Source organism: Copadichromis virginalis, linkage group LG19 (assembly GCF_057382275.1).
Source record: "Copadichromis virginalis isolate Kocher_CV1m ecotype Utaka linkage group LG19, C_Virginalis_male_GT1.1, whole genome shotgun sequence".
Taxonomy (NCBI): domain Eukaryota; kingdom Metazoa; phylum Chordata; class Actinopteri; order Cichliformes; family Cichlidae; genus Copadichromis; species Copadichromis virginalis.
The window spans coordinates 6,535,476-6,552,687 of record NC_140636.1 but is presented as its reverse complement, the minus strand read 5'-3'; the positions used below and the strand labels follow the sequence as shown (position 1 = coordinate 6,552,687).

Here is a 17,212-nt window from a genome sequence, read left to right as displayed (position 1 = left end):
CAGGATGATTATGTTAGTTTAAATGAATCAACACCCCCGAGTCATTCTAACTACCAGAAACCTCGAAGCACAGGCCGAGGGGGCGGTGTGGCAGCAAGTTTTCACACCAGCCTATTAATTAATGAAAGACCAAGACAGACTTTTAATTCATTTGAAAGCCTGATGCTTAACATTGTCCACCCCAGCTGTAAAACTCAGAAACCAGTCTTACTTGTTATCATCTATCGTCCACCTGGGCCTTACACAGAGTTTCTGTCTGATTTCTCAGACTTTTTATCTGATTTAGTTCTGAGCTCAGATAAAATAATTATTGTGGGTGATTTTAACATCCATGTAGATGCTAAAAATGACAGCCTCAACATGGCATTTAATCTGTTATTAGACTCAATTGGTTTCTCTCAAAATGTAAAAGAACCCACCCACCACTTTAATCACACTCTAGATCTTGTTTTAACATATGCATAGAAACTGAACATTTAACAGTGTTTCCTGAAAACCCTCTCCTGTCTGATCATTTCCTGATAACATTTACATTTACAATAATTGATTACACAGCGGTGGAGAGTAGACTTTATCAAAGTAGATGTCTTTCTGAAAGCGCTGTAACTAAGTTTAAGAATATAATCCACCCACTGTTATCATCTTCAATGCCCTGTACCAACACAGAGCAGAGCAGCTACAGTGGGGCAAAAAAGTATTTAGTCAGCCACCGATTGTGCAAGTTCCCCCACCTAAAATGATGACAGAGGTCAGTAATTTGCACCAGAGGTACACTTCAACTGTGAGAGACAGAATGTGAAAAAAAAAATCCATGAATCCACATGGTAGGATTTGTAAAGAATTTATTGGTAAATCAGGGTGGAAAATAAGTATTTGGTCAATAACAAAAATACAACTCAATACTTTGTAACATAACCTTTGTTGGCAATAACAGAGGTCAAACGTTTACTATAGGTCTTTACCAGGTTTGCACACACAGTAGCTGGTATTTTAGCCCATTCCTCCATGCAGATCTTCTCGAGAGCAGTGATGTTTTGGGGCTGTCGCCGAGCAACACGGACTTTCAACTCCCGCCACAGATTTTCTATGGGGTTGAGGTCTGGAGACTGGCTAGGCCACTCCAGGACTTTCAAATGCTTCTTACGGAGCCACTCCTTTGTTGCCCGGGCGGTGTGTTTTGGATCATTGTCATGTTGGAAGACCCAGCCTCGTTTCATCTTCAAAGTTCTCACTGATGGAAGGAGGTTTTGGCTCAAAATCTCACGATACATGGCCCCATTCATTCTGTCCTTAACACGGATCAGTCGTCCTGTCCCCTTGGCAGAAAAACAGCCCCATAGCATGATGTTTCCACCCCCATGCTTCACAGTAGGTATGGTGTTCTTGGGATGCAACTCAGTATTCTTCTTCCTCCAAACACGACGAGTTGAGTTTATACCAAAAAGTTCTACTTTGGTTTCATCTGACCACATGACATTCTCCCAATCCTCTGCTGTATCATCCATGTGCTCTCTGGCAAACTTCAGACGGGCCTGGACATGCACTGGCTTCAGCAGCGGAACACGTCTGGCACTGCGGGATTTGATTCCCTGCCGTTGTAGTGTGTTACTGATGGTGACCTTTGTTACTTTGGTCCCAGCTCTCTGCAGGTCATTCACCAGGTCCCCCCGTGTGGTTCTGGGATCTTTGCTCACCGTTCTCATGATCATTTTGACCCCACGGGATGAGATCTTGCGTGGAGCCCCAGATCGAGGGAGATTATCAGTGGTCTTGTATGTCTTCCATTTTCTGATGATTGCTCCCACAGTTGATTTTTTCACACCAAGCTGCTTGCCTATTGTAGATTCACTCTTCCCAGTCTGGTGCAGGTCTACAATACTTTTCCTGGTGTCCTTCGAAAGCTCTTTGGTCTTGGCCATGGTGGAGTTTGGAGTCTGACTGTTTGAGGCTGTGGACAGGTGTCTTTTATACAGATGATGAGTTCAAACAGGTGCCATTCATACAGGTAACGAGTGGGGGACAGAAAAGCTTCTTACAGAAGACGTTACAGGTCTGTGAGAGCCAGAGATTTTCCTTGTTTGAGGTGACCAAATACTTATTTTCCACCCTGATTTACGAATAAATTCTTTACAAATCCTACCATGTGGATTCATGGATTTTTTTTCACATTCTGTCTCTCACAGTTGAAGTGTACCTCTGGTGCAAATTACTGACCTCTGTCATCATTTTAAGTGGGGGAACTTGCACAATCGGTGGCTGACTAAATACTTTTTTGCCCCACTGTATCTGAACGCTACTCCAACAGAGGTCGATCATCTTGTTAATAATTTCACCTCCTCACTACGTACGACTCTGGATACTGTAGCTCCTGTGAAAACTAAGGTCTCTAATCAGAAGTACCTGACTCCGTGGTATAATTCTCAAACACGTACCCTAAAGCAGATGACTCGTAATCTGGAGAGGAAATGGCGTGTCACAAATTTAGAGGATCATCATTTAGCCTGGAGAAATAGTTTGCTGCTTTATAAGAAAGCCCTCCGCAAAGCCAGAACATCTTACTATTCATCACTGATTGAAGAAAATAAGAACAACCCCAGGTTTCTCTTCAGCTCTGTAGCCAGGCTGACAAAAAGTCAGAGCTCTTTTGAGCCAACCATCCCTTTAACGTTAACTAGTAATGACTTCATGAACTTCTTCACAAATAAAATTTTTATCATTAGAGAAAAAATTACCAATAATCATCCCACAGATGTAATATTATCTACAGCTACTCTTAGTACCATTGATGTTAAGTTAGACTCTTTTTCTCCAATTGATCTTTCTGAGTTAACTTCAATAATTACTTCCTCCAAACCTTCAACGTGTCTTTTAGACCCCATTCCTACAAAACTGCTCAAAGAAGTCCTGCCATTAATTAATTCTTCGATCTTAAATATGATCAACCTATCTCTAATGATCGGCTATGTACCACAGGCCTTCAAGCTGGCTGTAGTTAAACCTTTACTCAAAAAGCATCTCTAGACCCAGCAGTCTTAGCTAATTATAGGCCAATCTCCAACCTTCCTTTATATCAAACATCCTTGAAAGAGTAGTTGTCAAACAGCTAACAGATCATCTGCAGAGGAATGGTTTATTGAAGAGTTTCAGTCAGGTTTCAGAGCTCATCACAGCACAGAAACAGCTTTAGTGAAGGTTACAAATGATCTTCTTATGGCCTCTGACAGTGGACTCATCTCTGTGCTTGTCCTGCTAGACCTCAGTGCAGCGTTCGATACTGTCAACCATAATATCCTATTAGAGTGATTAGAACATGCTGTAGGTATTACAGGTACTGCACTGCAGTGGTTTGTATCATATCTATCTAATAGACTCCAGTTTGTGCATGTAAATGGAGAGTCCTCTTCACACACTGAGGTTAATTATGGAGTTCCACAGGGTTCAGTGCTAGGACCAATTCTGTTTACATTATACATGCTTCCCTTAGGCAGCATCATTAGAAGACATAGCATACATTTACACTGCTATGCAGATGACACCCAGCTCTATCTGTCCATGAAGCCAGATAACACACACCAATGAGTTAAACTGCAGGAATGTCTTAAAGACATAAAGACCTGGATGGCCGCTAACTTTCTGCTTCTTAATTCAGATCAAACTGAGGTTATTGTACTCGGCCCTGAAAATCTTAGAAATATGGTATCTAAGCAGATTCTTACTCTGGATGGCATTACCTTGGCCTCCAGTAACGCTGTGAGGAACCTTGGAGTCATTTTTGACCAGGACATGTCCTTCAATGCACATATTAAACAAATATGTAAGACTGCTTTCTTCCATTTGCGCAACATCTCTAAAGTTAGAAACATCCTGTCTCAGAGTGACGCTGAAAAACTAGTTCATGCATTTATTACTTCCAGGCTGGACGACTGCAATTCATTATTATCAGGATGTCCAAAAAACTCACTGAAAAGCCTTCAGCTAATCCAAAATGCTGCAGCAAGAGTCCTGACAGGGACTAGAACTTTTTAGAAAGAGAGAGCAGATTTCTCCTGTTTTGGCTTCCCTTCATTGGCTTCCTGTTAAATCCAGAATTGAATTCAAAATCCTGCTCCTCACATACAAGGTCTTAAATAATCAGGCCCCATCTTATCTTAATGACCTTGTAGTACCATATCACCCTATTAGAGCACTTCGCTCTCGCTCTGCAGGCCTACTTGTTGTTCCTAGAGTATTTAAAAGTAGAATGGGAGGGAGAGCCTTCAGTTTTCAGGCCCCTCTTCTTTGGAACCAGCTTCCAGTTTGGATTCAGGAGACAGACACTATCTCTACTTTCAAGATTAGGCTTAAAACTTTCCTTTTTGCTAAAGCATATAGTTAGGGCTGGACCAGGTGACCCTGAATCCTCCCTTAGTTATGCTGCAATAGACGTAGGGATTCCCATGATGCATTGAGTTTTTCCTTTCCAGTCACCTTTCTCACTCACTATGTATTAACAGACCTCTCTGCATTGAATCATATCTGTTATTAACCTCTGTCTCTCTTCCACAGCATGTCTTTTATCCTGTCTTCCTTCTCTCACCCCAACCAATCACAGCAGATGGCCCCGCCCCTCCCTGAGCCTGGTTCTGCCGGAGGTTTCTTCCTGTTAAAAGGGAGTTTTTCCTTCCCACTGTTGCCAAAGTGCTTGCTCATAGGGGGTCATATGATTGTTGGGTTTTTCTCTGTATCTATGAAGCACCTTGAGGCGACTTATGTTGTGATTTGGCGCTATATAAATAAAATGGAATTGAATTGAATTGAATTAAAGATATGCACATCTTACCAGACATTCAGTCTTTTACCAAACACCTTAATGCTGTTGAGGTGTGTGATGGCCCTGTCCACAGCATACTCATCTCCCATCTCAACCAACGCTGTGCCAGGAACACTCTTCATAAACTTAACCTATAACAAGCACATAGATAACAGCTGTTCTAAAGAGGTACCATACATTGTGAAAGCAGTGTACATGCTTTACTGATGTAAACATTCTTTCATGTTAACCATTAGAAGACACAGTGTACATTAGAGGACATTTGGAAGGCTATCTAAAGTCAGGATATTTTACACTTGTGCTTTTTTGTGACATCAGGTAGTAATTTGCACAATCCACATTGGAGAATATAGCTATTCTGACTGTGTCATGAAATCAACATACTCTATGAGAACACTGAATGGGTTTGATGTTTGGGGAAGTTCTCTAAGTGTTACAGGAGCAGCAGAATCTATTCGTTATTTTGTTATAAGGTAGCGATGAGCAGATATGGAAATATTATTAACCCTCTCAAGGCAGGCGTTGCCGATTTGCAACAGTTAAAAATTAACAACCTGATTACCCCACATACATATTTTATGAGTTTTTTTTAGAAGTACCACTGCAGGACTTGGTTGTGCATTAGCAACAAAAAGTTTAATTTGAGCCTGAGAGGGTTAAAGTGCTGGGAGTAATTTATGGCATACCGAAAGTGAACAGGAGGAGGCAGATAATTAAACCCTAAAGTTAAAATTTCAATTGTATGAGAAAACAATGTAAACAATCTCTGATATCACATTAAAAAAGGAGAATCAGACCTATGTTTGGTTTGGTTTGGTTTGCAGGGGTACATCACATGTCCTGACATTAAACAGAATTCAATGACACACAAGCACATGAGTGACAACAAGAAAACGGATAGTACATTTCTAAATAATGCAGTAGGTGTTGATGTACAGAGGTCTAATCCCATTCAATATACTGTCATTTACTTGTGAGTAGGACTGAAGGGCCAGGATATGATAGACACACACACAATTTCTGAGTTTGCTTCCACTGGAATCTTTTTATTGTTTTTACTAGCTTTTCCCTTCCAGCACAATTTCTACAACCTAATTATTAATTAATTGTTAATAAAATTAACAGCTGTTGCCGTGTTTCTACAAAAACACGCCAAAGACACATGAAGAATACACAAACAAACACTTACCTTCTCAATGTTGCCGTAGAGGCAGAAGAGGTTGAAGATGCGGGTGCAGTTCATCTTGGATGGATGGAGGCCACTTACCATGGCAACAGAACTGGGGGCATGGCCAGAGTATGACGAGGATGACTGCGGCAGTGGATAAGACACCATGTCTGGAACGTCCAATGAAGTGAGCTTGTACCTGCTGTTGCCGGGCAGTGGCAGCAGGGGACATGGTGGACCTGGGAAGGCACACATCAAAACAGTCGCTGTCTTGCAAGAACAATGAAAGCCTGTCTGCACCAATCCAATTCTGAACCACTTCATGCGCCACAGGTGAATAAGTGAGCGCACACTCACAGCCAACATGTCATTGGCATGGAAGCTCTTTACTGTGAGTGATGAATCAAAGTACGCCAAAGTAAACTGTGGGGTGACCACCACAACGACAAATGTATCAACAAAACTAATCAGACACTTAAATCACCCCCAACCAAGCAGCAACATAGGAAGACAACTGAAAATGAGAAAAGGATTGATGCCCTGTTATGACTTTGGATGACGTGCCCTAGTTTTGAGATGTGTCATCATCTCTGGATCAGTGTTGGCTTAGGCTAGTGATGGTGATGTGGGAATGTCAGCCTGCTACATCAGATACAGGTATGCCTCTACAAGTGTGCACCCTCTGTTTGGCTGCCTTTTCCTTAGCTGTAGCCTGGATCTGTTAGGATGCCTGGGTCGTTGACCCAGAGTTTTGAGTTTATTATGTTACTTATCATTTCTAGTCTTTGGTTTCTTTGTTGGAGTTCTGTCTTATGGTTTATGTCTCTGTGTTCTCTAGTTGCTGTCTCTCTGTGTCCAGTCAGAGTCTGTGTCTATAGTTCAGTCTGTGTTATGTTTCCTGTTTTACTTTGAAAATCCGTGTCTCATGTAAATGTGTCTGGTTTTGCTTCCTTTGTCTCGTTAGGCCTGATTTGCCCCAGCTGTGTTTCCCTCCTGTTGTCCATTCCCTGATTGCTCTGTGTGTATTTAAGCCCTGTGTTTCAGTTTGTCATTGTCGTGATCTACTGTTATCTTGCTGTGTGGTTTGTCTGTGTAGGTGTATTTTGTATTCTTAGTTTTTGTTACCCTTTTGAGTTCAGCATTAAAGCTGTTTTGAGTTACTTTCTGTCTCCGGAGTCTGCACTTTGGGTCCTTCTCCTGCCTGCACACAGCCATTTCATAACAGGATCTTGTTATAAAAGCAGTGAATGTATAAAAAGATCCAACATCTGCAGATGAAAGTTTCGGCCTGCCTCAGCATTGCAAAACCTCCAGCTTCCAACATCAGCATAAAGAAGAGGAAGCCACTCTCATTGCTTAGTAATGACAACAACATTGTCACCCTTCAGACAGACATGTGTAGGTGCAAGGAAAGACTATCATGAAAAGATTTTGTCACTGCTCAGTGACAAAAATACTTATGAGCCCAGGTCTCAGAAGAGGGTGATTGATTGTCTTAACCAGGAAGAACAGGGCGATGCTATTGACTGGACCTCATACCAAATGCTTTATCCTGGGGATGCTACACCAAGGCTGTATGGTTTACTGAAGACATAAACATAGTGCACCTTTAAGACCAATTGTCTGTATGATCAACTCTGTCCTCCATTGGAGGTAGTTCATAAGAGATTACAAGATGACCCTGACCTCAGCAAGAGGATCACTTTCAGCACCAACTACTGTAAGTACTACACCCAGAAACATGGGTGTGCCATGGGTTCCCAAGTTTCACCAATTGTGGCCAACTTATACATGGAAAAAGTCCAAAAGAAGCTTTTGTATCCTACCCTGGAACACCACAAAGTCACTGATTTTCAGCTATGTGGATGACACCTGGGTGAAAATCAAATCTCAGGACGTTCCACATTTAACGGATTACATTAACTCGGTGGACCAACAAATCAACTTCACCAGGGAGGATATGAAAAGTGGGAGGCTAGCCTTCTTAGACTGCGAGATTTCCATCAGTAATGGGGGACATCTAAAAGCTGACGTGTACCGTAAACCTGCACATACGGATCAGTATCTAAGGTTTGACTCGCATCATCCACTGGAGCACAAACTGGGTGTCATCAGGACGAGCAAACACCATTCCCACTGACACAGCGGCCAGGGAGGCAGAAGAACATCACATCAAGAAGGCCCAGAGGATGTGGTTATCCCAGCTGGACTTTTGTCAAAGCGGGGAAAACTCCTAAAGAAAGCTCCAGGCGATCCAGGAGAGAAGGACAACCGCTGCCTAAGCGAAAACCTTTAGTAATCTCGTTTGTCAGAAGTATCGGAACAGCTGAGGTGCATGTTCTCTAAACACTGTATCTCTGTGGCTTTCAAAGGATACATCTTTCACCATCTTACAATGCTGTGATTGCAGCCATTCCCTAACTCTCTGTGAATGGTACTCATGGCCATTGATCAGTTGCCCATTTTGCCAATGACAATTTACAAAATAATAACCATGAAACTGACCTTGCGGCCTATTGTTAGTCGGTGGTGCTAGTGTCTGTCATTATGCAAATGTACCGTTGGGGAAACCTGCAGTCAGCTGAGACTGAAGAAGTCACTTGAACTTTCTCCCACTGAAAACGCTACATAGAGATGAAGAGAATAGACTTTTGGGGATTTCCTTACCTGGATGACTGAGCATGCATCAAGATATTTACTTGGACATTTTCCTACTAACTGCTCTACTGTAGTTCTGGCAGCACTAAGTGCTTGGAGGGACTTCTTGTTTGGAGAGCGCTCGTATTTAGCTTTTGGAGCTCAGTTTACTTAGAAAACAAGAGTAATTGTGCTGGACCTGGCTTCAAACCAATCACTGTTCTTAGAGGTCTTCGTCCCAAAGGTAGCAAAGGCTATTCTGTTTTCTGAGTTGTGCTGTTGGGCTACAGACAGAGCTTTTGTAAGTTTGGGGGGATCTTGGCAAATTCATCTACTACTACTGCATCTGGGAATCGATGCAACCTCAACTTGCAACACACTGGTAAGTGGTCAGTGGCCAGCTATGTTCTTTGTCCTTGAAAGTACAGTGGGGCAAAAAAGTATTTAGTCAGCCACCGATTGTGCAAGTTCCCCCACTTAAAATGATGACAGAGGTCAGTAATTTGCACCAGAGGTACACTTCAACTGTGAGAGACAGAATGTGAAAAAAAAAATCCATGAATCCACATGGTAGGATTTGTAAAGAATTTATTCGTAAAGGAGGAGTTGGCCGTCCGACTGCGGTCTGGAGTGTGGAGCCTTCCTGCTGCTGCGGAGTCGGGGCGGTCTGCCTCCCCCCACCGCAGGGAAAAGGGAAACACCACCTGGGTCTGGGTGCAGTTCCCCCCTCCAGGGGCGGGGGCACCTAGACCCGGTTTGTAGAGTACGCTTGGGGAGTGTGATCGTGTGTACAACGTCTCTTTATGTCTGTCTCCACGTTGGTTGAGTGTGGAGTAAGTGCATATGAGAGCATGAGGGTGGGAATGGATGTTTGTATCTGTGTGTGCCTGTATGTCTGTGTCTATATGTCAGGTTGGGTGTCAGGCGCCACCTCTCTGGGGACATCTCAGGCCCTCCAAGGTTTGGAGGCCTATCTCCCCCTACCACCACTTCCCCTGCCAGTGGCGGACCCCCTCAGACATCGGTGCGTTGGTGGTTCTTTGTGTCCGGGGATGGGCGTCCAGGTACACACCGGCTCACTCCTTGGCGGCCGCTTATCGGGGCCTGGAGCCTGGGGCTCGCTCGGGCCACTTCAGAGGTGGGGTGCCCCCGGCCTCTCGGCCTGGGGCTCGGTCACTCAGGCGCAGCTGGCTGCCGGCGGAGCTCACGGGCGCGTCACTGCAACTCCCCCTGGCTTCTGCTCCGCGGCTGCTGAGTGAGCCCTCATCTGGGACTCTCCTCAGCTCTTTCCGGGACAGTGGCGCAGCTGCCCCTCTGTTGGTCTTCCTTGGTCTCTTGTGTTCTGGGGGCCTCTGGATGTCTGGAGTTTTGATCTCCTCCATACCTGCTTCATGCCCTGGAGGACGGGGCTGTGGCCCCCCCACACCCTCTAGCAGATTATTACATGAAGGAACCTTTTAAAAAAACAAAAAACAAGCGCGTCCATGCTCACAGGTGTACACACGGGTGATCACACCCACAAACTACACCCTTTTTGGCTCCTACCTCAAAGCACACTGTGTTCTGTTGATCTTATGTGCTGCACAATAATGTTTAACATTTAGTATTTACTGTCATATTCCCATATATCATTGTGATGTTGTTTATTCTATTACTCTTGTTCTCTTCTGCTTGCTTTCTTTTTTCTTTCTCAGCAGGTGATCCAGGTGATTGATATATGCATTTTTTTTTCTCTGCCCGTTCTGTTGGTTTTTGTCTTTTGCCCTTCTCCCCCGTCCCTCTTCTCAGCTGTTTCTCTTTCCCTCTTTCTTTCTCCCCTTCTTTCCCCCAGTCAAGTCTGTCCCGTATTCAGTAAGTGAAAATAAAATAAACAATAAAAGGTGAATCAAATGGACCATTACGGCAAGGCTGGGATGGTCAGTTTGGTAAAGTAAATCCGTTGGGCATCTTTCTTTGCCTTTAGACAACAATTCTGATGCAAAAGAGCCAAACGGGACAGGCAAAAAAAAAAAAAAATAATAATAATAATAATAATGTTGGTGGCGTCAGTTACACAATGGACCCAGAGCCAGCGCAACGTGCCAGCAGTGCACAGGCAGGAATGCATTTCTAACTTGGAAATTCCAACACCACTTCACATTTAAAGAAGAAAGGGATGAAGGGCGAAATCTGACCGTGCGAACTCTCTTTGCCAGCAACCAAGCTGCTCTCAGCGTCAAAAGACTCCAACCTAAAGAAACATCTGGAATTTCTTTTTTAAAAACTACGTTAGCCTACTGCAACTAACTTGTTTTAGTTGTGATAGCTGCCTGGGTTATGTACCACTTAAGTATCTTTGATGTACTATTGCTGTGTGATTTATTACTATTACTGAAGGCTACTCACCACTGAGCTAACATTGTTAGCTGCCGTTAGCTTAGGTCTACCTAGAAAAGAGCTGAGGAGAGCCATGGATGGGCGTCACCTAGCAGCCACTGTGCAGAAGCCACAGAGGGCTGTAGCGACGAGCCTGCAGGCTCCACCGAGTCTCGGGCCCAGAAACCCAAAGGCCATCCACACCCCAGACGGGGCCCGACAGACCATGGAGTCTGGGAGTGAGCCACTACATACCTCAGCACCCAGCCCTGGACACCAAGAACCAGCCACCAGCGGGTGGGGACACCAGCCACTGAAAGGGAGTGTGGTGAGGGGAAATATGTTCTGAGAGAGGTGGAGTATAAGACCCAACCTGACATATAGACACAAACATGCATTCCCACCCTCATCCAACATAGAGACACACAGAACTGTATGTAGTACACATGCTCACACTCCTCATACAAACACTATACTCCCGGGTCCAGGCACCAGCATCCCCGGAGTGGCAATCCACCCCCAGACCCAGAAGATGGTGAAGAAAACTGAAGGCTCTGCTTCCATTCTACAGGGTGAGCCATTTATATGGATACATCGTAATAACATAGGAATGGTTGGTGATATTAAAGTCCTGTTTGTGGCACATTAGTATATGTGAGGGGGCAAACTCCTCAAGATGGGTGGTGACCATGGTGGCCATTTAGAAGTCGGCCATCTTGGATACAACTTTTGTTTTTTCAATAGGAAGAGGACCATGTGACACATCACACTTGTTGGTAATGTCACAAGAAAAACAATGGTGTGCTTGGTTTCAACGTAACTTTATTCTTTCATGAGTTATTTACAAGTTTCTCTTTGTTCACAGCCATTGACATGTCGAAGAGGTTAACACGTGAGGAGTGAAATCATGTTGATATCTGGTGAACGCAGTAACCGGGTCATTGCAGCAGATTTCAATGCAAGACACCCTACGAGACCACCCATCTCCCATGCTACAGTTAGCAAACTGCTTGCTAAGTTTCGTGAAACTGGTTCAGTGTTGGATTTGCCAAAATGTGGACGTAAGAAAACTGTCACTAATGAAGAAACATCAGTGGCTATCCTCGCTTCATTCAGCAAGAGCCCACAGCGTAGCACTCGCCGCATGTCACTGGAGAGCGGCATTAGTCGAACATCCCTTCGGCGGATATTAGCTACTCACAAATGGCACCCTTACAAACTCCAGCTACTGCAGCATCTCAGCGAGGATGACCCAGATCGGTGCACAGAATTTGCAGAATGGGCAAAACAAAAATTGGAACAGGACCCTCAGTTCACGCAGAAGATTTTGTTCAGTGATGAGGCAAACTTTTATGTGAATGGTGAAGTTAACAAACAAAACCACCACTATTGGTCTGACACTAACCCACATTGGATGGATCCCTCCAAGACTGTTGGAACAACAAAAGTGATGGTTTGGTGTGGTATATGGGGCACAACGATAGTGGGTCCATTCTTCATCAATGGAAACCTCAAGGCCACTGGATATTTGAAATTGCTACATGATGATGTGTTTCCCTCTTTATGCACTGAAGCTGGCACGTTCCCTGAGTTTTTCCAGCAAGATGGTGCACCACCACATTATGGGTGCCAGGTCCAAGCATTCCTAGATGAACAGTTTCCTGGAAAGTGGATTGGTCGTCATGGGCCAGTTGAATGGCCCCCAAGGTCTCCCGATCTGACCCCCTTAGACTTTTATCTTTGGGGTCATCTGAAGGCAATTGTCTATGGTGTGAAGATACGAGATGTGCAGCACCTGAAACTACGGATACTGGATCCCTGTGCTGGCATTTCTCCTGCGGTGTTGCTATCAGTGTGTAAAGAGTGGGAGAAGAGGGTTGCATTGACAATCCAACACAATGGGCAGCACATTGAACACATTTTATAAGTGGTCAGAAACTTGTAAATAACTCATGAAAGAATAAAGTTACATTGAAACCAAGCACACCATTGTTTTTCTTGTGACATTACCAATAAGTTTGATATGTCACATGGCCCTCTTCCTATTGAAAAAACAAAAGTTGTATCCAAGATGGCCGACTTCTGAATGGCCACCATGGTCACCACCCATCTTGAGGAGTTTGCCCCCTCACATATACTAATGTGCCACAAACAGGACTTTAGTATCACCAACCATTCCCATTTTATTACGGTGTATCCATATAAATGGACCACCCTGTACTTTTACACAGTGTTGGGCGAGTTACCTTGAAAAAGTAATTAATTATAGTTACTAGTTACTTCTCCACAAAAGTAACTAAGTTAGAAACTGAGTTACAAGATTCTAAAAGTAATTAATTACTTGAAAAGTAACTATTGCGTTACTTTAAAAAAATGTTTAACCCTCTGGGGTTGTTTTTGCTCATAAGCAGAGTGTTGCTGCGCTGTCCTTAGACCGTAAACAATATTTTTATATATTTTATTTATTGTTTACTCTATTTAATTTGTAAAATATGTGTACACACACACACACACACACACGTAGAAAAATATTTAGTATACACATCCAGAAATGCATATACTATTATATATTGTACATATATTTATTAGTTTCAGATGTAGCCATTCTTGTATTTTGCTTGTTTACATTATTGTATTTTGCACAACTCTGTTGCTTGTGAAGCTCGCACACAAGAATTTCACTCACATGTGCTGTACCAATGTACCTGCACATGTGATGTGACAATAAAAGTGATTTGATTTGATTTGATAAACGTGACGAAACTATTGAGGAACAAACACGCGTATATATTGTTTATCATGACTCTGGTTTTACGAGGCCTATCAACACAATTTATAAACTGGTATATGTCACCTTGTTGCTTTGTCTTTAAGTGGTCATGTTATTGGCTTACCACCACTACTTTATTCTTCCTCAGTCAAACAGCAGCACTCATGCGATCGTTTTGCCCCCTTAGCTCCAGGTTTTGTGCCTGATTATTTAAGACTTTGTATGTGAGGAGCAGGATTTTGAATTCTGGATTTAACAGGAAGCCAAAACAGGAGAAATCTGCTCTCTCTTTCTAGTCCCTGTCAGGACTCTTGCTGCAGCATTTTGGATCAGCTGAAGGCTTTTCAGGGAGTTTTTAGGACTTCCTGACAATAATGAATTACAGTCGTCCAGCCTGGAAGTAATAAATGCATGAACAAGTTTTTCAGCGTCACTCTGAGACAGGATATTTCTAACTTTATATATGTATATAAGAATATATTATGGCTTTACGGGATTTGTAAATCATCACATTCTGGGGTTTCTTTTGGGTTTTTTTTTTAACATTTTACTCAGTGTTCCAACTTTTTTAGCCCCGTGGATGTATCGACATAGTGGGAGTTCAAAACAGGTAGATTTCGAAGCATCAAAGAGAGAAACCAGGTCACTGTTGCCATGTGCTTTGCCTTCACAACAGTCGAAAGGAAGAAGTCATTGTAAACACAAAAAGCTGTCTTCAGCAGAACCAGGTCAGACACCTGGCAGATGACGGAAAGACAAAACATCAACTACGAGAGAAAGAAGGCAAAGAGTTAACCGAGTGTCTTTTTTTGCCATCAAATGAGTTTTTATTTTCTATTTAATTGTGATTATTCCTGTCTTTGTACTGTGCATTGTGTCTTCATGCTTGTGAAAAATCCTTACTTACCATAACCATTATCACTGTAGGAAGATGGGTGTTCGCCTAAAATGGCCTGTCTCTGTCTTCCCTTTCCACGGTCTGAAATACATACAAATACAGATAACACAAACCAATTATGTGAATGCGAGAAGATTTCACATATACTGATTTAAATGACATTAAAGAACACTTGGAAAGTGTTTCATTCATTCACTGCCTCGTTAGAGATCTGTTAGTACCAATCAAATGGTCCATTAAGGCCGAATGCTTGAACGGGCTGGGTCTGACTGTCTGACTGAGCCTATGTTTGGCAGTGCTTATGTGCTCCCAGATCTCAGCGATTAACTTGATGATTAAGTCTTAATGTGTGACAAATAAATAATACTCTACTTCATTATACTGTTTGACAGACAGTCACAAAGTAAAAAAACACAACCAGAAGACAAGAGAAAGTGTCCTCCACTAATCAGAAGGCTGACAGTTCAGTTCCCAGCTCCAAACAAGCAAGTTAATCCTAAAAACGGAAATACAGGAGGTTAACAACAAGGTGGAAACCATCTAAAAGAGTTTCAGCTGAAACCCAAATAAATGCACCAGAATGATGAAAATAGTAAAGAATTCAAAAGAAATGGAAAGTGTACCACAACATCTATCAGACATGGTGGAAGGCAGCAATGAATGACTGCCCGTGGAACAGGGTCGCCGGCGTTTATTGATGATGTGTCTGCTGGTAAAAGTCTGAATTGTATGGTGCTAGATTCTCTGCTCAGGTTCAGTCAAATGGATCTACACAGCGCTTCACAGTACAAATGGATCCTGCCAAAGAAACCCAAGAGTGTCTCAAAGCAAAGAGGTGGGAAACCTTTCAGTGGTCAAGACCTGATCTCCACCCGACAGAGCATGCTTTTCAGTTACTGAAGGAAAAGAGACCAACAAAGAAGAAGCAGCTGAAGTTGGCTGCTTCAAAGGCCTCGCGGAGCGTCTACAGGGAGGAGACAGTGTTTTGGATTCTTGACTATATCTTTAAAAATCAGAGCCAGTTATTAACAGTGCTACATTTAAAATGATGCAATGTTGCAATTTTGAGTTTGATCAATCACGACTCACATCTGGAGCATTCATGAAACAGTTCAGCTGAACGCTCTTTTAAAGCAGGATTTACAGTTTGACAAAAAGGCCTCCGTTTCTTCCAGTGTTCATATTCCTGCAGAAACATCACAGAGGAAATCTGTTTCCTCCATCTATGTTTATTGTGGGATTCATTTGGAACTGAGGGGTAGCTTCTATCTGATACTGTGCCCATGAAAGAGAACGACACAGTCCTGCAGAGCCATGGCAGATGCTGCTAATAGCTGAGATCTGAGACACTAACATGCCACTTCTTTGGTACAAATCTCTGCCACACAGATTCACTGAAATATTGCCCTGGCTTTCCTAAATATTACATTATATTACAGTATTATAATAAATATCATTGTGACATTTTCTTGGACTGGGAATAACACAGACAACTAAGAATGCTGCTGCTTAACATGGTCAGTTTTTAATACATCAGATAAACTCTCAGTTTTAACAGCTGTAAATCCACACGAGCACAACAAGCATGCTCAGCGGCAGACTACATGTGAAGGTTATTAATGTCCTTTATATGCCTTCATTGTGTTTCCGGTTGAGTTGAGTTGGCCAAATTAAAACGGTCATGCTATGCACATGACAACTCAAGAAAAAGAAGATTTTATCGATGCCATCTGCCATGCAGAGATCAGAATTTCAAATGAAAAAGATCAGAAATGTGAGGTTTCAAAGTGAAATGAAGAGCAGCTGCTGATTTTCTACAGTAGTTTTTTGTGTGTGTTTGTACACATTTATTTCTATTTATTTAATCCCAGCTGCTCCCAAAAAATAACAACAAAACTACTTATGGTGGTAATGGAGGTGAAAAAATAAGAAAAACAGTTTTGTGGTGGTTTTATTCAGAGAAGAGCAGGAAAAACAATACAAACACATGTGAACAGAGATAAGAAAGAGACAGTACCTGTGAGGCATCAAGCTTTCTCTTTTTTCTCCCTCAGCACAAAAGAACATCAACCTGCATTACATTATCATCACAATGATAAAAACATGACCATTATCAAAACTCTCATCCATCAAAGCATTACATACTGTATATGCTACACACATGTTGGAGGCACACTGACATGACACAGACTTTCTGACGATCGGTCCCATACGTGCTGCCAGGATAGCGTCTTATCCACAACACGTCTGTCTGCAGTGCTGTGGATCAATCACTGTGTCACATGGCTGAAATATGCACCCACTCAGGATCAGTGTTGGTCAAGTTACTCGAAAAAAGTAATCAGTAACTAATTACTAATTACTTCCCCAAAAAAGTAATCCAGTTACTTTACTGATTACTTATTTTCAAAAGTAATTAATTACTTAGTTACTTTTTAAAAACACGATTTACAACCTGAAGAGGTGATAAAGCGATAGATCTTTCAGCCCAATTCTACTTTTTCTGCATAATCCATCATACAAAATGTAATCAAATGGAAAAGTCTCTTTTTTTTAACTTGTTTTATTAGTTTT

The 17,212-nt window shown here is 42.6% G+C and overlaps 1 protein-coding gene across 1 annotated transcript in view; it reads right to left on the bottom strand.

Moving 5' to 3' along the window:
* LOC146685419 (heterogeneous nuclear ribonucleoprotein L-like) overlaps positions 1–17,212 on the bottom strand; it is a 74,626-nt gene that overhangs the window by 15,536 nt on the left and 41,878 nt on the right. The window contains exons 8-10 of the mRNA XM_085442280.1: positions 14,648–14,719; positions 6,000–6,217; positions 4,820–4,941 (exon numbers count right to left, since the gene is read on the bottom strand). Coding sequence (XP_085298406.1) covers positions 4,820–4,941; positions 6,000–6,217; positions 14,648–14,719 — 412 coding nt within the window. The remainder of the gene's footprint in view (positions 1–4,819; positions 4,942–5,999; positions 6,218–14,647; positions 14,720–17,212) is intronic.